We start from the raw sequence: 23,011 nt of genomic DNA on the forward strand, positions 1-23,011 counted from the left end.
ATCAGAAGATAAACAGGCCAAACAAGGCAGGTGAAAAAGGACATAAGATTAAGTTGCAGCTCCATGTACTTCCTATCACAGGAAAAATGATTAAAACATGTTCTCATTAAGAAACCTATAGATTATTCTCAGACTTGGTTCTAGTGCCACTTATCTTAAACTAATTTGAAATACAAATATACAAAATTGACAGTTTATGAAAAGTAGTCGTTTAAGGTGTGTAAGGGGTCGGGAAGATCACCGGGAGAAGGGCATGCAAACCACTCATGCACACACGCATGCAAAGGGTAGTCAGTCATGAGACAGAAAAGCAGAGACGATAAAGTTTACATATTTAATATATCAAGTAGCAAGAAACAATATTAGTATTTTATTAATGAAGACTATTTAAATAATATTTACAACAGCTTTATCGGCACATATATGTACATTTGTACATCTAAATATGTTTGGAAAGAAAGGTCAGATATATGATTAAAACAATGTCAGACCAAATAAATCCTGGGTCATAATTTTATCACTTCTAAATTCTCATTTTAAAAAACCAGTAAGGGAAATTTAACTCTACTATTTTCTAAAATGTTCTAATCAACTTGAAGCATAGTAAAACTAAGCTGCCACCACACTGACTCAGGAATATTAAAGGGGAGCAAATATTTTACAAATGCAAAACATACCTTTTTTCTTGAAATTTTATATTTGCTTAGAATACAAAAGCACAAAACAAAAGGAATTTCATTTTCTGCTTGCTAAAGGCATTTGAGTGCACCTAGTTTTTAAGATGGTCTTCTTTCAAAGACTTTAAGCAACTTCCTGAAAGGGTCCTGGCAAAAAACTCTTAAAAGCAGACTCCTTGATTTTTTCCCCCTTGATTTCGAAGAGGCTTATCTTAGGTTTCCTTTTGAAATACTTCTTCCAAACTTTCTAACCATGTTCGGCCTTATTTTATGGATGTTTCTTTTATAGTCTAGAGAAGAAATAGAGAGATACATAAATATTGTAAAAGTATAATTCAAAAAGAATTTTCACCATTCACTAAACTTCACAGTTGGTAATTAATGATTTAAAATATAACACCAGCAAAGGAACATTAATACTTTGGCTTGAAAGTAGAAATGCATTTCTCTATATGATAAACTGAAGTTTTAGTGCAGAGGTAATGTATGCCCCACCCATCCCCAAAGCCAGCAAGTGAAGTCAGTGAAAAAAGTCCCACATTTACTTCTGTTCTTTTTGAACTAGGAGAGACTACTTCTATGAGCACTGTTCCCCTTCTTTTGGGCACCATCAAGTTTTTTTTTCATTCTTTGGATTACTTCCCTAGGACTTTGAAACTTCTGTATTTTTCCAATTTAGAAGTATCATTGGAATCAGCACTTCTTAATGTGCTGATCCTGATCCCACCACTGCTATCTCACAAATGGGTTCCATTTCTCTATGCCCCTCTTCTGGCTCTGTACCCGTGTTCACAATGATTCTCTACCCAATGTAGTGTTGTTACAACTGAGGGCACCGACTTCTTTATGGGTCTGACTAATCACTCAGTCATTTTCTTGGTCACATTAGATTTTAGTTTTAGGGACACATATTCTCTCGACACTTCTTGTTTCTCTAAATGCTCAGTAAACAGAGTTAAGGTCATTTTCACTGATGCTTCTCTCTCTCTTTTTTTTTTCTCTTGGTACACTGTTAGGTGGAGAAGTCAGTTGCATAGATTCTAAGGAAGGCTGCCCTGGTTATCTCTTACTTCTCTAGTAATTCCTAATGTGTATTTGGGCATTTTCTCTTGGATATCCTAATGGACATAAACCATCCAGTATGTGTGGATGTGCTCAGTCACGTCCAACTCTTTGTGACCCCATGGACTGTAGCCCACCAGGCTCCTCTGTCCATGGAATTTTCCAGGCAAGAATACTGAAGTGGGTTGCCACTTCCTATTCCAGGGAATCTTCTCGACTAGGGGATGGAACCTGGGTTACCTGCATTAGCAGGTGGATTCTTTACCACTAGCATTACCTGGGAAGCCCACATAAACCACTGGAAGTTGTGTTAGTTGCTCAGTCATGTCTGACTCTGCAACCCCATGGACTGTAGCCTGCCAGGCTCCTCTGCCCATGGGGTTTTCCAGGCAAGAATACTGAAGTGGGTTGCCATTTCCTTTTCCAGGGGATCTTCCTGATCCAGGGATTGAACCTGGGTCTCCAGTATTGCAGGAAAATTCTTTACCTTCTGACCTACCAGGGACCTTCACTTTAATACCCTTTTCTAAGGGCTCCGTTATTCTTAATAAGACATAATTATTTCCCCCTTGGCAAGTACTGTAGTTTAGTATTCTTTCCTACTGTTCTCTCATCTCTCTTTATGCACAAGATACTTGATGCATTTTATAGTATTCTTAGAAAATAAGCATATTAGGAAACCCAGATCTCTATTATTTGACAATTATCATAAATTTATTATTTAGTTGTAGAATTATGACTTCCTGGAGAATTTTTTCAGGAGACCAAAGGGACTATATGTATCTACACCACCTGCATATAAACACTATTAAACATTACTAAATATGGCATGCTAAATCAAATAATCATAGTAAATTTTTCTTTTCAGGACTTCACTGATTTTTAAATTTGCATGAAAGACATTTCCATTGAACTTAAGGAACTTCTTGTGGCCACCACAAGAAATAATGATTTATCAATGCAGCCTGACAAAGCTATTGAGAAATTTTATATTACTCTAATGAAAAAGCGTTGACAGGAAAAAAAGTAATAATAGTTTTCATGTTATTCTCAGTATAATCACTATCTCATGAACTCCTTTTAAAAATTCCAAATACTATAATCATAAGTTCCTTTAGGGAAGAACCAAACCAAGTCTTAATGATCTCTATATTCATCACAGAACCTAGCACATAGTGAGAGTGCAGTAAATATATACTTCCTAATTGAAGTCTTAGGAGCTATAATGTCAGAAAAACAGGTCGGGACACAAAGGCCTAGGAACTGACGGGCACTGTATACTCTAGTTTCATGAAGATGCTTTGTCACCATGGACTCATGTCACCTCCGTAAGCAACTGAGGGGATGTTGTCACCAGACGTGGTTGCAAAGAGATGGACACAACTGAGCACAACACAAGCACAGTCACTGCCATCAGCATTCTCTGCAACTTGCTAACAGGAGTTAAAACATGATTACAACCAGATATAGACTTGAATCTCCCAATAACTGCACAAATGAGTCAGAGGCCAAATTACTAAAAATAATACGCAAAGAGAAAAAATTTCAGATACATTTACAGATATAGTTTATCTGTAAACCTATTAAGTAATATAGCTAATTATATCAAATATTAGTTAAATTATTTACCCACCCTTCTGCAATATAAGGCAGTTTGTATAACCAAAAGGGTACAGAATGTAGAGTCAGGAGACCCAGTTCTGAGTGCTGGCTCCATCAAGAAATCTCTCTGTGGTCTTGGGTAAGCATGTTTTCTATTTTGTGTCTTAAGTTTTCTTATCTATATCAGGGATAACCACTCACTATGTAATAAAGGTGATGAGTATATAAAGGGAGATTCTTATGAAAGCACTGTAAAATATGTGACGTTTATACATGCTAGTTAATCATTTATTAAATATCAGAATAAGAGCTGAGACATACCCATAGTTGGTTTGTTTTCTTGTAAGTGCTTATCACTTGAATTATCTTGATGAACACGCTTGGCAGATCCAGAATTTAACTCAGCAGTTAATGAAGTATTTGCTGCAGAGCTTTGGGGGAAAATTTTTTTATTTTAGTAAAGCATTCTTTTATATCTCTAAGTTCAAATACAAATTCTATGTTCAATTACGATTAAAGAAAAAGTGAGATACTAAATATTATGTTGTAAAATCCCATAGAAGTAACTGGAGATGCTAAGTAAATTTTTGGCCCATAGGAGAATTTAGCTGTGTGTGTTTTTAATGTGTATTCAAATCAGAGATTATGATTAGAGGTGTATGTCACAATTCTTTAACAGAATTTAACATTTCAGGGTGCTGTGTTGAACTGCATGCAAACACTGTTATTCAAAGTGTAGAGATAAGGAGCTCACTCCAAGAGGTGAAACACTAAGCTCAGATTATAATACCTCTAATCTGGGGAATATAAACAAGTGAGACTGTTTGGAAACCTTGTTTTTAAATCAAAGCATGATAATAACTGAGTATCTCTCTCTGATTACTGCAATTATACAAAGCGAAATGAAAAGAATGATATTGGCCTCATGCTATTAATGGATCAAATTTCTATCTCAATTTGAGTTGACAAATTACTGAGCACCTACTGTGGCTTCATGTCACAAAATACACAAGTGAGTAGGGCACAAACAACCCATGTCCTGAAATTTTACATAATAGATATATGGTGGGGTGGGGGAAAAATAAGACACATAAAATAATACAAGACAGAGTAAAAAAAGAGTCTGGCAGGTTTTCAATGCTGTAGGTTCCTGAGTTCAGAAGAAGAAAGAAAAAGGGAAGATTCTGTGGATGGGATGAGTTTAATCTGGGCCCTGAAAAACAGTGATCCAACCCTTCCCAGTCCTACAGAGGTCAAGTTTCAGCAGGCAGCGTTGAAGGTCAAAGTGGAAGATCTCTTTCTACACTGATTCAAATAAGCTAATTTTAGGAAAATTTCTTGCAAGTCAAGATATTCTATACCATTTTACAAGTTTATACTAATTTGATTGTCTGTTGGATTAACAATTAGAGACTTTTCCTTATGGCAACAACTTGTTCTGGGAATCCTAACCATGTGGGAAAGTGATGCGGGTTTATGTCTGTGGAACAGCAGAATATGGGTTAGTTATATGGTCATTCAAAGTAGTCAGAAATGGCAATTTAATATGCTGCTGCTGCTGCTAAGTCACTTCAGTCGTGTCCGACTCTGTGTGACCGCAGAGACGGCAGCCCACCAGGCTCCCCCGTCCCTGGGATTCTCCAGGCAAGAACACTGGAGTGGGTTGCCATTTCCTTCTCCAGTGCATGAAAGTGAAAAGTGAAAGTGAGGTCACTCAGTCGTGTCCGACTCCTAGCGACCCCATGGACTGCAGCCTACAAGGCTCCTCTGTCCATGGGATTTTCCAGGCAAGAGTACTGGAGTGGGGTGCCATTGCCTTCTCTGTTAATATGCTAGTAAAGAAAAATAGGTATAAACTCAGTGAATGCTGGAAAAATAAGTCAGCCTGCGTATCTAAATTTTTTAGAGCCTGTAAGAGAAATGATCATGGTGTTCATAATGGTGATTTACCAACTCTGTTCAATAATGCAAATAACATCTTCCCAAAATGGTTATAGAGAAGTACCTGTGTTATCAAACTAAATTCAGTTGTAGAAATTTTCTATTCCTAAATGGTGCCAAATAAACTAAATTACTATAAATCCATTTTGGATACTAAAGCACACATTTTTGATTATATATATATATAAAATATATTAAAACATATACATTTATAAAATCAAATTCTTTTTTGGTCATTTGGTGATTTTTATTTCTTCAAGTATAAAGACCAGTGTCATTGGTTACTTTTGACAAGGTTTGTTTTTCCAAACGATTTATGTTAAAGTTGTCTTAATGATTTTATGGTATGATTTTTCACTTTGGCTAGTTCTAGACCTTTTGTTTTCACTTGAAAATCAGGGTTTTACTTGAATAAAACTCACATTTCTAGGAATGAAATCAAAGCCTAATAAAATAAGTTATATATTTATATAAAAGCAAAACATTTAAGTATTTTTAGGATTTAGTCAACTAATGAAATATTTGTTATCAATTTCTGTAAGATTTATTTTAGATCATAAGATAAAAAGACCTAAAATTGTTATGGGTACAAATTCAAATTATTTTAAAGACTATCTTGAGAAGAAACCTAGAAAATATTCTAGTTGTGTGCCAAATATATTTCCATAACTATTAATAAAAGATTAGCCCTTTATTTCTGTACATAGGTAGAATATTTCTGCTTAATAAATGTAATGAATCTCATATTCTTTCAGCTGAGATAATTTCTAGTTGTAATCACAGACTTTTTTCAAAACCAAAAATGTATGCACATGTTAGACCATTTTTGAGTGCCAAGAAAGACGGTGGAACAAACAAAAAACCAAGCAACCAACCAGACATAAAGCAAACAAAACCTCAAATTAATAAATATAATTTATAAGTAAAAATTTACATATGTATTTTATTTGTATATTTGGCAAATTGATTCAGTTAGTTAAAATAGTCTGTTAGAATGATTACAGAAATTGAAATTGTTACATATCTGATATTCTCATTTTAAGTAGTACTAAAAAATTCAGTCTGGTAGGTTTTTGGAATATCCAGTGCTTCTGGATAATAATGTTTTGTGTTTTTTTTTTTTTTGAGAGAAAAACTGACAAAATAGATAAATAAATAACTATATACATGGAGCCATTCTTTATTTTTAAAAACCATAATGATATATACACATATCTAAATATGTACATAAAATTGCTAAGTGGAAAATACCAGAGTTTATTACTCTCAAGCTCATGTAGGTTTAATAGGGGGAAAGGAAGATTTTTTTAAAAAGTAATTATGTACATTTCTAGCATTAATCTCTTTTAACCTTAGTTAATGGCAGGATCTAATTATTGGTACCAGAGGGAATGTAACAGAGCAATTAATAGGCTATGAGAAATCTTACTTTATTTGTCCTTTAATATTATTTCACAATAGTAGACATTTTTGTGGAAGCCCTTTAATTTATCTAAACCCACTCCAAATACACAATTTATATACCTGGATATTTCTTGAAAATTCATTTCATTTTGATAATGTCTATGTTTGCATTTAAGTTATTCTTAGCTATAAACTTTTGTTAGATTTGAGTTAAAACAGCAGGGCATGTTACCAGTGAAGAACAAGAAAAGTCTCCAGCACTAATTAATGAAAAGAATAACATGACTGACATAATAAAAATTAGTGTGAAGATGGATAAAACAGATGATGGTGGTTAGCTAGGCTCAGTAAATGATTGATTCCTATATATAACAAATTGCACAATTCAAATTAGTGACATAGCAAAATACAAGATTGTAACTGTCATGGATAATCAGGGACACTCAGGAAAAATCAATCCATGAAATTTAAACATAAACATTCCAAGACTCTACTGTACTCTGGAGAAGAAAGAACAGATGTTGGATGCAACTATGAGATCACACTCTATGTGGCACAAATAAATAGGCTATTTGTAAATTTGTTAACATTAGCCCAGATGATAACAGGTCCACAGTAGAAAACAGGAAACTTAAAAAAAAGAGTTATCCTAAGATCGTATACTCTTCTCTCCATAATCACATACTAAAGAAAAAGAGTTAAAGCAAATCAGATCCATTTTACAGTTTAACCGTTCACTATATCTTTTCACTGAATTCAGTGTTATAGGATATAAAGAATATATAATGAACTTCATGTCATATAACAATATATTTAAGATATTTTCCCGTCTTTAATTTTTAGCCATTTTACTGCTGTTTACCTGCGTATGTTGCTTTGTCTTAATGCTGCTTGCAGTGTGCAGTGGTTCTTGAGCCTGTGTTATCTTTGGTCAGTTTTGGAAAATTATTAGCCAGCATCATCTCAAATACTGTTTTTTTTTTGTTTCTTTGTTTTTACATTTTTTTTTTTTTCTCATTTCTTTCTGGGACTCAAAATGCATACATGCTAGATCTGTGTACCACAGACCTCTTTTTTGCTCTTCTCTGTATTTTAATCTTTTTATCCTTTTGTATATTAGTTTGGATTTTTTTTTATTAACCTATCTTCTTTAATGAAACCTATCTTTCTTTAATGAAAGTTCACTAAACTTTCTTCTGCCATACCTAATTTGTTAAATTGATTGAGTTGCAATTTCAGTAAATTCTATTTTTCAGCTCTAGAATATCCATTTGATTCATTTTAATAGAATCCAGTTCTCTGGGAAATTATCATCTATTTTATTGAACTTAATCACAACTAAATTTAAGTCCCTATCTGATAATTCCAGTATCTTCATTACTGCTTCTCTGTTTTTCTCTTGATTTTCAGTCATTTTGTCCTGTCTCCTGGCATATTTGGTAACTTTTGCTTAAGTGGTAAACACTGCATATGAAAAACTGGAGAGGCTGGAGATCATATATTCTTCAGAGATGATTTAATTTTCTTCTGGCAAGTGGGCAGAGAAGGAATTCAACTGGTCTAGATCTGTTTCAGGTTTTCAAGAACCAGTCTATTTCCAGTTTCCCCTACCCCTACCTAGAGCATAGGCCTTCAAAGATTTCAAGTAACACCCTGGGTGTTTAATGGGGCTTCTTCTCATGATGATCCCTAAACAGTAATTTTTGTATCCTGGCCCCATGAGAAGATCAAAACCTTGCTTATTACTTTAGCCTCTTGGTAGCCACTTTTAGCTTGGTTTCTTGGTCTTTTATTCCATGGAGTTTAGAAACTGGCGAATATGCTGTAGGCAAAAGCTACACAGGAGGATTTTGCTTCCCTAGCTCAGTGAGGTGCTGACAGCACTAGGCTTCCATTTTCTGCTTGACCTCTATATTTGATGCCATGAATTGAGGAGTCTGATGCAAATGCTAAATGGAAAAAAGAGGCAGAGAAAGTCTAGTTCTCCACAAGTTGTTTTCCATTTTTCTGGGATCTTAGACTCTCAAGTCCTGGCTGTGTTGGTTGTTCCCCAGGCCTTTCAAGCAGCTACTGGTTGAATTTCATTAGCTTTTATAATTGCTCCTGATGGAAAGCCTGGTCTGATATAAGCTACAATGTCATAGCCAGAAACAAAAGTTTATTCACTTATCACATTTTAACCAGATATCAAAATCCATTAAAACAGTATAATTTTAGGACTGAAGAAATTCAGTAATGTTTAAAGGGAAAAATACCAAATGAGTAAAAGTTGTCAACAGAAAAAACTTAAAATTAAATAACTTTTTTGAAGGCCAGAGACGTTTAAATTTATTTTAAATAACCTGAAATATGGAATATCTTAAGCAAATACCAAGTGAAATATTTGGGCTTTATCAAGATCTTTGATAATATAAGCAGTGCCACATTAGAGCAACTTATTATATGGGTGCACATATGTGAACTGACAGTCTAATTTTAATAAAAAGAGCTGTAGGAAACAATGTGTAAAGGTGATCTTACTTACACACAAAGATCAAAACAGTTTATATTTAAATGTACCTTATTAGTTTCCGTTTCCTTTTGGCGGCAGCAGTCATTGCCATGTAGGATGGTACTGTGCTTGGTATAGGCAGAGGCTGTTTGGTTGAGACTGAAGAAGGGGCAAGCCTGTATATTAAATAATGAAAAACAGAGTAATTTTCATTTGTACTACGGAGAAAAAATGGGGCATATACTCCCATAATTTGAACAGCACCTTGCATTAATTGATAAAGGAAAACACTGTGCAATACTATAACCTTTCCTTGATTGTCTGAGGTTTTCTTTTCTCTTTTTTTATACCACAGATGGACATCAAGAGATTTCTGTACCCCCACAGCATAGAAAAGCGAAGGTATCATTCTTCCCATAGTTAGATTAACTGTGAATATACAGATTAAGTGAGAAGGATATGTTTTTGCTTGGATGACATGTAGTCAACCATACCTTATATTTATGACTATTTCAGAGCAAGCTGAGAGGCTTGTTAATATCAATAGAAACTGTGGTATTTCTTTTAGTGAAGATATTAATGAATAATAATAAACACTTGATAATCCACCATTGATAGGCTATAACATCTAATGCTGAAGTATGAAGAACAAAATAAATATATCTTAAGGTTTCCTCTAGCCTAATGAGGGCCAATCAACTTAAGCTTCAAAATTAAAGACTTCACAGTATTGTTCGTGGATTAATATTTAGAAAGACAAATGAGATTTAATGAAGGTAAAACACTGACTTTTGTAATCAAGATAGCATACTTCATCTATGAAATAGATCTTAAATATAGCTACAGAGCAAAAAGAGAGCCAACAGTTTAAAGGCTATACAAATAAAGAAGAATTGGCAAATACTCCTTTGTACCTTTGCAAAATGTTATTGTTTGGGAGGGATTCTTGTTCAGGTAGTTCACTTTCCAAGCTCCTGGTATCTTCACATATAAGAAATGTAGACTTTAAATCCTCCTGTCCATGTTCTTTTCTCATGCTGAGAGGGATATCTACTTCACACAACATTTTCAAAGAATTATCACTGTTTATATTTGAGCTGATGGTCTGAAAACTGGTAGTATGTGATGGTTTTAATGAGGTCCCTGTAGATGGATTTTGATAAGTTTTTCTACAATTTTCTGGAGTATACACAATGGGCTGAAGCTCTTTGCTGAGGGAATCATTAAGCTGCGTATTTTCAGACTCTACAGACGTTTGGGTATGTTTTATGTTCAAGGGAGAAGGCATTAATTTTCTTCGGGTTCTTTTTTGTGAAGGAATTTTAAGCAGATTAGATTCACCTGTAGATGTGCCTGTTCAACAAAATTAAAAAGAAGCTCAATAATGTTGCCTAAATAGTTTTCTAATAACCTTATCAGTTAAAAGAAGAAATAAACCCTACTAATAAGCATATTTCATGTTAAATTAATAAAAATTTAAAAGAAAATAAGTTGGAAAGAAAAAAGCTATTGCTAATAATGTCAATAAACTCATTATAAAGCAATTCTAAAACAGAAAATAAATACTAAATAGCAATATCAATATGAATTTATAAATACAGCTATCTTGAGATACTGGGCAATTATGACAACAAACTCCAGTAAATATATACATTTCTCTGAGGATCAGTACTTGACCTTCTAATTCCATAAGGTTTTTTTTCTATGTCTGTGAACCTGTTTCTGTTCTGGACAATCAGCAATGAACAACACAATAAGGGAAATAAAAAATATATTAGAGGGAACCAATAGCAGAATAACTGAGGGTGAAGAACAGATAAGTGAACTGGAAGACAGAATGGTGGAAATAACTAAAGCAGAATAGAATAAAGAAAAAAGAATTGAAGACAGTCTTATAGACCTCTAGGACAAAATTAAGTGGACCAACATTCGAAATACAGCGGTCCCAGAGAAGAAAAGAACAAGAAAGGGTATGAGAACATACCTGAAGAGATTATAGTAGAAAAATTCCCTAACATGGGAAAGGAAATAGCCATCCAAGTCTAGGAAGCCCAGAGAGTCCCAAGCAGGATATACCCATAAAAAAATATGCCAAGACATATAATAATCAAACTAACAAAAACTAAACACAAAGATTAAAGGCAGCAAGGGCAAAGCAAAAAATAACATACAAGGGAACCCCCATAAGGCTAACAGCTGATCTTTCAGCAGAAAGTGCAGGCCAGAAGGGAATGAATGGCAGGATATACTATAAACTTATAACTAAGATTACTCTACCCAGCAAGGATCTCATTCAGGTTTGATGGAGAAATCAAAAGCTTTATAGATAAAGCAAAAAGTAAGAGAATTCAGCATCACCAATCCAGCGTTACAACAAATGCAAAAGGAACTTCTCTAGATAGGAAACACAAGAGAAAGGAAAGTCTTATAAAAACAAACCCAAAACAATAAAGGTTTTGGTAACAGGATCACGTGTGTGCACTCAGTTGCTTCAGCTGTGTCAGACTCTCTGCAGCTTAATGAACTGTAGGTCATCCAGCTCCTCTGTCCATGGGATTCTCGAGGCAAGAATACTGGAATAAGCTGCCATGCCCTCCTCCAGGGGCTCTTCCCAACCCAGGGACTGAGCCTGCGTCTCCTGAATTTCCTGCACTGCAGGCTGATTCTTTACCCACTGAGCCATCCTTAACAACAGTTACCTTAAGTGTAAATGGGTTAAATGCTCCAACCAAAAGACACAGACTGGCTGATTGTATACAAAAATAAGCACTGGGATGACCCAGAGGGATGGTACGGGGAGGGAGGAGGGAGGAGGGTTCAGGATGGGGAACATGTGTATACCTGTGGTGGATTCATGTTGATACACGGCAAAACCAATACAATATTGTAAAGTTAAAAAAAATAAAATAAAAAAAATAAACATCAGCAAGGGAAAAAAAAATACCCTTAAATATGCTGTCTACAAGAGACTCACTTCAGAACTAGGGACACATACAAACTGAAAGTGAAAGGCTGGAACAAGATATTCCGTGCAAATAGAAATCAAAAGAAAGCAGGAGTAGCAATACTTGTATCAGATAAAATAGACTTTAAAATAAACAATCATTACAAGAGACAAAGAAGAACACTACGTAATGATCAAGGCCTCAATCCAAGAAGATATAACGATTATAAATATGTACTGTTTTTTATATTCAACATTCAAGTGATAGCATATATTATTTGTCTTCCTCTGACTTACTCCACTTAGTATATAATTGCAAGGTCCATCCATGTTGCTGCAAATGGCATTACTTCATTCTTTTTTTTATGGCTATACACTCTTATTCTGAGTAACCAACCTCTTGCCACTACTTTCTCAATCACCTGAGTCCCAAATAACTAGATTTTTACCTTTTCCTTGCATTTCCCAACCTTCACCAATCTTGCCTTAGTTAAAACATAATTCTGATCATGCCATTTTCCTGATTAAAAATGTTTAGTAATTTTTAAACAGAAACATACTATACAAAGATTTTTAGTAGGGTAATTCTTGTCCTTTGCTCTAATACTTAGAGACAAATGGTTTTGTTTGAACTTAAGTGTGAACTCCCACAATACTAGACATAATTAAATATTTAAGCACATAGAGATTTCTCACTTTTTTTTAGTGTACAAAATAATGATTACATAAATAATGATAAACTTGATGAGCTTCAGTGAACTTATGCTGCATTTCTTAATTTTTTTTTTCTCCTTTGCCTATTTCATTCTGGTAAACTTCATGGTGCCTGACACAAAGTAATTCTGCATGGAGTGTGCTGTTAAGGGAAGAAACTATAATCTGTATTTCTCACCATGTTTTCAAATCAGGCAGTAAAATTTCCAATTGATGTCATGTATGTTTTACAATATAACAATAACTTAAATTACACTGAAAGTTGAATAAAATAAGTGCTGTGTAAATATTTCAACAGAACAGTTCAAACTTTCAACCAAGTTAAAAAATACAGTTATAACAATCAGCAAGAGTACATGCGTTATTCTTATTACATTAGTTGACAATAGACTGCTGTGGCTAGGTTGACAATTACCCTCTAGGAAAAACAATTTAAAAACAGGAAGAAAAATATGATCCCTATTCTACTAAGGAATTTTACTTTTCTGAGAACTAGATAAATGAGATCCAGATCTTAAAATAATTTTCCACTCCCTTTAACATGACATTTGTCAAATTTTCCATTACCAGATATTTTTATACTAATGCTGCAGTGTAAAGACAGTTACTTTTCTCCACTGTGCTGCTACCACCAATTTGGTGGCTATTAATAGCTGGAAGATTAACTTCTTTTCCCATGAGAGGCCGTATGGGTATATAGAGGATAGAAAACTATATCGAGGATGGAGAACTGAATTGGAAGTCAGGAGACTTGGATTCTATTTCTGGTTTTACTAACAACTCACTGAGTGACCTTGGGCAATTCACTTGAGCAGTATGGGTATTAATGCCCCCTAGAAAAACAGGGATACTACCTTTCTATGTACAAGGATTTTCTAGGATTAGATAACATCTATAAAATACTTAAGATTCAAGGAAAGGCCCTAGAATTATAGGCTTCAACTGTTAGCATTATGATAGTCACAGACTAAGCTCTAATTTGCTTTTCAGTATTCCATCAGGTGGTTCAGTGGTAAAGAATCTGCTTGGCAATGCAGGTTCAATTCCTGGGTTGAGAAGATCCCCTGGAGAAGGAAATGGCAACCCACTCCAGTATTCTTGTAAGGAAAATCGCATGGATTAAGGAGCCTGGCGTGCTACAGTACATGGGGTTGCAAAGAGCTGGACATAACTGAGCACATTCCATTAATACCCAATGCACAATTATCACCAAAAGAATATATTTCAAACAATGTCTTGCTTTCAGTTTATCGAATACCCAATTTATCAAGGCTGATGATAAACTGTAAGAGAAACCAAAGGTATTATGAAAGCAGAACATCTAAGTATTATTTGAACATGCAGGCTTCATAACAACATTGTAAAATTCAGAACACATTGGACCATGAAATCTCAAGGGATAAGGATTATCTAGAGTAACTATTGTTATTGCCCAGATCTACGGAGAGATAACTGCTGGAGCGGCAGTGGGCAAATTCCCATGATAGTGGGCCACATTTGCTCTATTGCTTATAAACACTATGAGAAGTGGGTACTATCGTAATACACCAAAGAAATATTGACCTGTTCTTTGGGATAATCTAAACATATATCCAGTATCAAATGTTGATACGATCAGACATTATCTTTAGCCATAATTCTACTCTCTTGATAGGATATATTAATAACCTGAAGGAGAAACATGAAGATGTGGCTGATAATGGATTCACATACCACTGTTTTATTGAACCTGAAAGAAGAGATGCTACAGACACACAGCATGTGCAAAATACAAGTCCAGGAGATTCTTTTCTTTTATCCTCTCAATTATTAAGTACAGATAAAATAATAAGAGAGCAGAAATCTAATAGATAAGTAGTCCTGAATTGACTACTTAGACTGACGAGTTACTAGAAATGTTCAGAAGTTAATCAGATCAAAGTAAGATTTAAAGACTTAAATAAAAATTCAGCAGTCAATTCACTGAAACTATAAGCATATAATGACTCCATTTACTCATGAAGACTAAAGGACACAATAAACAAGTGAAATTTCACTTTTAATATGATATCCAGAATATATAAATACAATTTATATATTATATAATAAGTTATATATACTATATATAAATATATATATTACACATATATAATAAATAGTCATTCCCCTTTAGTCAGGTAAAGGAATACTTGAAGTGGGTATAGCAAACTGGAGAGTGCTGGGCAAGGGGCTGTAACAACTACTGGATATGCTAGGTGTGTAAGAGAGATCTGCTGTACTTTTCCATTACAAGATGTGCAGTAACTTTCCAGAAAAGCAGGCTTAGGCATCTGTAGCTACCGCAGATTCAGCCTGGGAAAATACTATCTAAGAAGATTCTGTAATTCTTGGGCTTATAGTGGAAATGACAAAGAAAAAACCTGGAGGAAAATTATAATTCTTTTAAAAAGGGTCCCTAAAACAAGAAAAGAAATCGTGTAGTTATGGATTTTCAGAACAAGAGGTTCTAACAGGCAATGTTAGGTAATGAAATACCTCAGCAATGGAGGAGCCACACAGGAGTTGATGGGACATTAAAAATGCATTTTTATAAGGTAGGCTCATAAAACTGGGATGGAAAAGACTGGCAGTTGCTTGGGAAGATAGCAAGTCTTCTCTCTAGGGTCTCTTCATCTAAGGAACCAGCCTACTATATCATATACTAAGTACAGAAGATAGCAGGTACCCCACAGTCTGAAAAAATTTGTTACTTGTAGACCATGTCTTGGAACTTAATTCTCCAACAAAAAGTGTAGGTATACTGCATTTCTATTGTCCTGAAATGGTTATGGATCCATGGTTATGTGAATATGACTTCATGTCCAAATAACAACAATAACCATAATGTTGAGACTGTTAAAAGAAGTTACTACTATTATTTTCAGTACAGTTTCAATGTTTGTTTGATTAATGAAAGAAAAAAAAGTTGTAGTCAGCTATGGAACAAGAAATGTACTCAGATTTTTCTCCTATGTGTCTAAAATACTGGTAGCTGGGCTTATACAGCCTCTAAATGGGAAATCAAACAGTTCTTTTTAGATAATAAACTATAGCAATAAAAGAAGACCTAAGTATTGACATTTTCAGGTTCCCCTCAACTAACTTTTTAACTAATTTTTTAGACATTGCCATAAATCAAGGCTAATTAGCTGAAAGACCTATGTACACAGAATACATCAAAAGTCACCAGATATTTGAGAATAGATAATAAAGGAAACAGACAAGTATTTTAGGAAACCATAATTAATGTCTTCAGAGAAATAAGAAATTATTACAATCATGAAACAAAATCAAAGTGCTATGGAAAGAAACACTGAATTATAAGACAGAGTTCTTAGAAATTTAAAACGAGAGGAAAAAACTAAAAATAAAGGTTATAAGATAACGCTGAAGACATCTCCTAGAAAGACTAGCAAACAAACAAAAAGAGGTAAATACTAGATAACTGATAACAGAATTAGAAGATTAATCCAGGAGATCCAAAATCGGATTAATAATAATGTTCCAAAGACAGAAAAGAAAGAAGGGAAAAAAAAATTACAGAGGTTTATCTATGTAAGCATGTGTATGTACATTAAAATCTGTGAAAATTTCCCAGAGTGAAAAGATAAAGGTTTCCAGAGAAAAAGGCCCACAAACTGTTTAGTGTAATGACTTAGATACCACCAAGGTATAGCACTGTGACATTGCAGAACACCCAGGAACCCAACGTTTTCCTGGGAGAAAGTCTCACACAAAGTATGACAAATAAAAATGGCGTGACAATTAACAGCAACATTGGAATCTAGAAATCAATGGAGAAACATGTTCACAGTTCTTGGAAAAATTATTTCCAACCTAGAATTCTACACTGAGTCAAACAATCAGAAAATAAAAATACTGCTATACATCCATGATCTAAAAAAATTTTACTTCCTATACACCCATTCTCCAAATCTACTGGAGGATGTGCTTCTGTAGAATAAAGGAGAACAACAAGAAAGCGAATGGGAAAAACAAATACTACATACAGAAACAGCAAAGCAGTACAAGAAAAGAGTGTATGCAGTTCTTAACTCAACAAGGAATGATATTTACTTGATAACACTCGAAATTTATTTTTAAAAAGGTGAAAAACTGTTCTGGCAAAAAGGAGGAGGAAATGTATACATACTGTAAAGGAGTTAAATCCTTATCTTCTAAAATAAAAAGAGAAATATTTAAAATTGGAAATTACAAACAAGAATTAGCAGCATAAATTTGAAATTTAAAAATCAGGATGAAAAACCAAATGAATAAGAATTGGGAGTGAGCAGCAATACTTCCACAAATATTACAGTACTTGTTGACTTACATAGGTATTACTATAAACAGGTTATTACTTCATGCAGAGGCTTTTAATGAAAAGAAAAAGTCAGACTTTGGGGCTGTAAAAGGAAAGAACAGACCAAAATTGTTTCTTGCTTATTCTGGGATAGCTTTACTCAAAATCTATGGACAGAGTCGGGTCAAACTAGACAAAGCTATGAAACTTTACATTCAAAAGTCTAATTAACTGAAACATGCAAGGAAATAACATGAAATGAATTGGCAATCAAATAGAAGGGCAAGATAAAAATTCTTAGGTGGGGAAGATTTTTCTTTATTTAGCCCCATTCTCCCCTGGCTGACTATCTCACTCTCCCATTCATGTTTTCCCCAGCATTTAACAAAAAGAAAGGACAGTTAACTTCCTAGGAGAATTTAAAGAGGGCCAATATATAAAGAATATGAAAAAGAATGTATAATATATAACTGAATCATTCTGCTGTACAGTAGAAAACAACAACAAAAAGAAATTAACACAGCATTGTAAATCAACTGCTGCTGCTGCTGCTGCTAAGTCGCTTCAGTCGTGTCCAACTCTGCGACCCCATAGACGGCAGCCCACCAGGCTCCCCCGTCCCTGGGATTCTCCAGGCAAGAACACTGGAGTGGGTTGCCATTTCCTTCTCCAATGCATGAAAGTGAAAAGTGAAAGGGAAGACTCTCAGTCGAGTCAGACTCTTAGCGACCCCACGGACTGCAGCCTACCAGGCTCCTCCATCCATGGGATTTTCCAGGCAAGAGTACTAGAATGGGGTGCCATTGCCTTCTGTAAATCAACTATAATTCAATAAAATAATGTCAGGAAAAAAAGTAAAAGAGGCCAATAAAAATGTGACTCAATCAGCAAAAATAAATCATTCAATATGATGAGAATGAGTAAAACACATTTAAAGTCATGAGTCCCATGATGAAGGAAAATTCCTTTTATTCGGGGAACAGGTAATCCATTCATGAAGTCTGAATGTTTGCATGAGTAATTCTAATATACTTTAAAGTTTATAGCGAAATATAAATAGTAGAAATGAAAATAAAGTTTTATTTCTTAGAGAAATAAAAGACATATTTTGTACAAGGACATGGATTTAATCATTTTGCTTTCATATATTTTAAGTATCCTAAAGATCTCTGCATGTGTGCTAAGTTGGTTCAGTCGTGTCTCTTTGTCACCCCATGGACTGTAGCCTGCCAGGCTCCTCTGTCCACGGGATTCTCCAGGTAAGAGTACTGGAGTGGGTTGTCATATCCTACTCCAAAAGATCTCTAGTTATAGTTATGTTTCTTATACCTTTTCTTTATCTTTACATTTAGATTCCATACAAAGGTAAGATGTACTTAATTTCTTTACAGGTTTGTTGAGAAATATTCAGGTGATTAAACAGAGAGGACAGCACTTTAAGAATCAAAAAATTTTTCTATTACTGTTTTCAGATTAACTAGAATACATCTAGGTCTAATAACAATTTGGGAATGTCCTGGAGAGAAACTGTTCATTGAAAAATAACTTTGGTATTGCTTTACTTATAAAGGTCTAACATAGTTTTCATGAAATTCAAATGGTCTTTTAAGGTTTATTACACCTAACATAGTTGAAGGCACATATTAATAAAGTAACAAGATAATGCACCTGATTTTTGTTTTTATAGTTATGACGCTTTTCTTAAAAATGATAATTTAGCAAAAGTACAGAAACAATGCTAGGGATTTATTCAACAGCTCCTAATTTAGGGGAAAGGGTAGGTGATGAAAGTTACATGATTAAATAATATAACTTTCAAAATGATTATGTAATACAATTTAACCAGGCTTTTATAAGTGACCAGAGATAGATCAGAGCTAATGAAAGATATAGAAGAGCCTTTCTTCTAAACCCTAGGGTAAGTTTTGCTTAATGAATCCAATCCTAGTCTTTGTAATACTTATCCATTAATAGTTTAGGAAACATCTTAAAATATTTATATAATGCTTTAAGGCATCTTATATACAACTGAAAATGTGCATTTCAGGATAAAGTGGTTTAGTGTTCTATTTATCTGTTCCTACATTATGGCTAGAGATTCCCGCTTCAAAAAGTTTGTTTACTGTAAGTCTATAAAGAGACTTAAAAAGGAAGTCAGTCAAAAACATTTTGTTGAGATTGCCAAGTTTTAGAAGCCTTTCAAAAATCTTTTAAGTATTAAAATGACTTTTAAAATTAACTGCAAGTGCAAAAGTTGTGGATGAGATGGTGAAAAAAACTAATTTTCATCAATAATAGTCTGAATTCTAACACAATATTACCTAGACTACAACACAAGTAAATTAACATTTGTGTTGTTTGTATAGCATTTTATAGAATAAAATATGCTATTAATATAATCTACAGCTTACTATCAAAACAAAAACCATGAAAACAGTTATGAAGTTAGAATGAATCTGCCTTCCCACTATATTTGCCAAGTGGTTAGAAGAAATTATGACTAAATACTTGATAACTGGTTAAGTGGTTAATGAAGAACTAAAAACAATTTAGATATTAATCTGTCCTTTGCTATCATTCCCCCAAACTTTTGAAATTTTAAGGAATATGACGAACTGATGACAGTGCAATCAAAGCAGTAAATTTAGATATTTCGACTTTGTCAGTGAAATACAACTGAGTTTCAGAAAGAAGTATAACAAAAAGACATTTGAGAAACTGCTTATACTTTAAGAGAAACATAGCTTCCCAGGTGGTGCTAGTGGTAAAGAACCGACCTGCCAATGCAGGAGACATAAGAACTTGGGTTTGATCCCTAGGTCAGGAAAATCCCCTGGAGAAGGAAATGGCAACCTAATCCAGTGTTCTTGCCTGGAGAATCCCATGGACAGCAGAGCCTGGCAGGCTACAGTCCAAGCAGTCACAAAGAGTTGGACATGACTGAAGCAACTCAGCACACATGCACAAGAGAAACATCTAAAAATGCATTAATTGGCTGTATTGTTCTTTAAGCTATTTAAGTCTACCTGTGAGCACAATCTAGTTTGCTTCATTACTTCAATCTTTCAAATATTTCATTTCTCCAAGAAGGCTATCCCACAGATTTGGCTTAGGGCTCTAAAATGTTTCCAGTAGAAAGCAAGAGAAAACAGAGTTGTTTCATGTCGTCTTTCTAAAAACAGTTTTAAGAAATATCAGTACATTTTTATTTTTAAAAGAATTTTTAGTATATTTTTTACTTATTATTTTAAACAAATTTCCTTAATTAGGCCTTAGGATTAAATACTACATTTATTAGTATATGCCACTTCTTATATGCTCCCACTAACTGACAAGCCAGTTCATTTCAGTTCAGTTCACTCAGTCGTGTCTGGTTCTTTGTGAACCCATGGACTGCAGCATGCCAGGCTTCCCTGTCCATCACCAGGCAAAGGAGCTTGCTCAAACACATGTCCATCGAGTCGGTGATACCATCCAACCATCTCATGCTCTGCTGTCCCTTATTCTACAGCCTTCAATCTTTCCCAGGATCAGGGTCTTTTCCAACGAGTTAGTTCTTTGCATTATGTGGCCAAAAAATTGGAGCTTCAGTTTCAGCATCAGTCCTTCAAATGAATATTCAGGACTGATTTCCTTTAGGATTGACTGGTTTGATCACCTTGCAGTTCAAGGGACTCTCAAGAGTCTTCTCCAACACCACAGTTCATAAACATTAATTCTTCGGCACTCAGCTTTCTTTATAGTCCAACTCTCACATCCATACATGACTACTGGAAAAACCATAGTTTTGACTAGCCAGACCTTTGTTGGCAAAGTAATGTCTCTGCTTTTTAATATGCTGTCTAGGTCGGTCATAATTTTTCTTCCAAGGAGCAAGCATCTTTTAATTTCATGGCTGCAGTCACCATCTGCAGTGATTTTGGAGCCTCAAAAAATAACGTCTGTCACTGTTTGCATTGTTTCCCCATCTATTTGCATGAAGTGATGGGACCAGATGTCATGATCTTAGTTTTCTGAATGTTGAGTTTTAAGCCAACTTTTTCACTCTCTTCTTTCACTTTCATCAAGAGGCTCTTTAGTTCTTCTTCGCTTTCTGCTATAAGGGTGGTGTAATCTGCGTATCGGAGATTACTGATATTTCTCCCGGGAGTCTTGATTCCAGCTTGAGCTTCATCCAGCCTGGCATTTCACAAGATGTACTCTGAATATAAGTTAAATAAGCAGAGTGACAATATATAGCCTTGACATACTCCTTTCCCAATTTGGAACCAGTCTCTTGTTCCATGTCCAGTTCTACCTGTTGCTTCTTGACCTGCTTACAGATTTCTCAGGAGGCAGGTAAGGTGGTCTGGAGAAGGAAATGGCAATCTACTCCGGTATTCTTGCCTGTAAAATTCCATGGATGGAGGAGCCTGGTAGGCTACAGTCCATGGGGTCGCAAAGAGTCAGACATGACTGAGCGACTTCACTTTCTTTCTATAGTTCCTTTGGAGGAGATGGCAACCCACTCCGGTGTTCTTGCCTGGAAAATTCCATGCATGGAGGAGCCTGGTGAGTTATGGTCTATGGGGCTGCAAAGAGTCAGACACGACTGAGCAACTAACACACACACACACACACACACACAGACAGGTAAGGTGGTCTGGTATTCCCATTTCTTTAAGAATTTTCCACAGTTTGTTGTGATCCACACAGTCAAAGGCTTTGGCATAGTCAATAAAGCAGAAGTAGACATTTTTCTGGAACTCTCTTGCTTTTTTGATGATACGATGGATGTTGGCAATTTGATCTCTGGTTCCGCTGCCTTTTCTAAATTAGCTTGAACATCTGAGAGTTCATGGTTCACGTTCCGTTGAAGCCTGGCTTGGAGAATTTTGAGCAGTACTTTGCTAGTGTGTGAGATGAATGCAACTGTGTGGTAGTTTGAATATTCTTTGGCATTGCCTTTCTTTGGGATTGGAAAGAAAACTGACCTTTTCTGGTCCTGTGGCCACTGCTGAGTTTTCCAAATTTGCTGGCATACTGAGTGCAGTACTTTCTTATTTATTTATTTATTTTTTTGGGAAACAAATTATCCTTTTATTCAAACAATCTTACCTGAAATCTACATTGAATTTGCTTTACTCTCTTGAAAAGAAAAAAAAGCCACGTCCTCAAACTGTAATGCAATCATAAATACAGTTAGTCTCTTTTTTTTTTTTTTACAAAAAGTGGGAATGTTTCCAGGTTTATTTAGTTATTTATTTATTTTTTAATTTTATTTTATTTTTAAACTTTACGTAATTGTGGGAATGCAAACTAGTACAGCCACTATGGAGAACAGTGTGGAGATTCCTTAAAAAACTGGAAATAGAACTGCCTTATGATCCAGCAATCCCACTGCTGGGCATACACACTGAGGAAACCAGAAGGGAAAGAGACACGTGTACCCCAATGTTCATCGCAGCACTGTTTATAATAGCCAGGACATGGAAGCAACCTAGATGTCCATCAGCAGATGAATGGATAAGAAAGCTATGGTACATATACACAATGGAGTATTACTCAGCCATTAAAAAGAATACATTTGAATCAGTTCTAATGAGGTGGATGAAACTGGAGCCTATTATACAGAGTGAAGTAAGCCAGAAAGAAAAACATCAATACAGTATACTAACGCATATATATGGAATTTAGAAAGATGGTAACAATAACCCTGTGTACGAGACAGCAAAAGAGACAATGATGTATAGAACAGTCTTATGGACTCTGTGGGAGAGGGAGAGGGTGGGAAGATTTGGGAGAATGGCATTGAAACCTGTAAAATATCATGTATGAAACGAGTTGCCAGTCCAGGTTCGATGCACGATACTGGA

At 34.9% G+C, this 23,011-nt stretch overlaps 1 protein-coding gene across 1 annotated transcript in view; it reads right to left on the minus strand.

The window, feature by feature from the left end:
* Nucleotides 1-318: 318 nt before the first annotated feature.
* Nucleotides 319-23,011, minus strand: part of KIF18A (kinesin family member 18A) — an 86,074-nt gene continuing 63,381 nt past the window's right edge. Inside the window, exons 14-17 of the mRNA XM_019975856.2 lie at nucleotides 10,092-10,530; nucleotides 9,246-9,353; nucleotides 3,663-3,772; nucleotides 319-967 (exon numbers count right to left, since the gene is read on the minus strand). Coding sequence (XP_019831415.1) covers nucleotides 885-967; nucleotides 3,663-3,772; nucleotides 9,246-9,353; nucleotides 10,092-10,530 — 740 coding nt within the window. The 3' untranslated portion in view covers nucleotides 319-884. The remainder of the gene's footprint in view (nucleotides 968-3,662; nucleotides 3,773-9,245; nucleotides 9,354-10,091; nucleotides 10,531-23,011) is intronic.

The sequence above is a fragment of the Bos indicus genome, chromosome 15, assembly GCF_029378745.1.
Source record: "Bos indicus isolate NIAB-ARS_2022 breed Sahiwal x Tharparkar chromosome 15, NIAB-ARS_B.indTharparkar_mat_pri_1.0, whole genome shotgun sequence".
Taxonomy (NCBI): Eukaryota; Metazoa; Chordata; class Mammalia; order Artiodactyla; family Bovidae; genus Bos; species Bos indicus.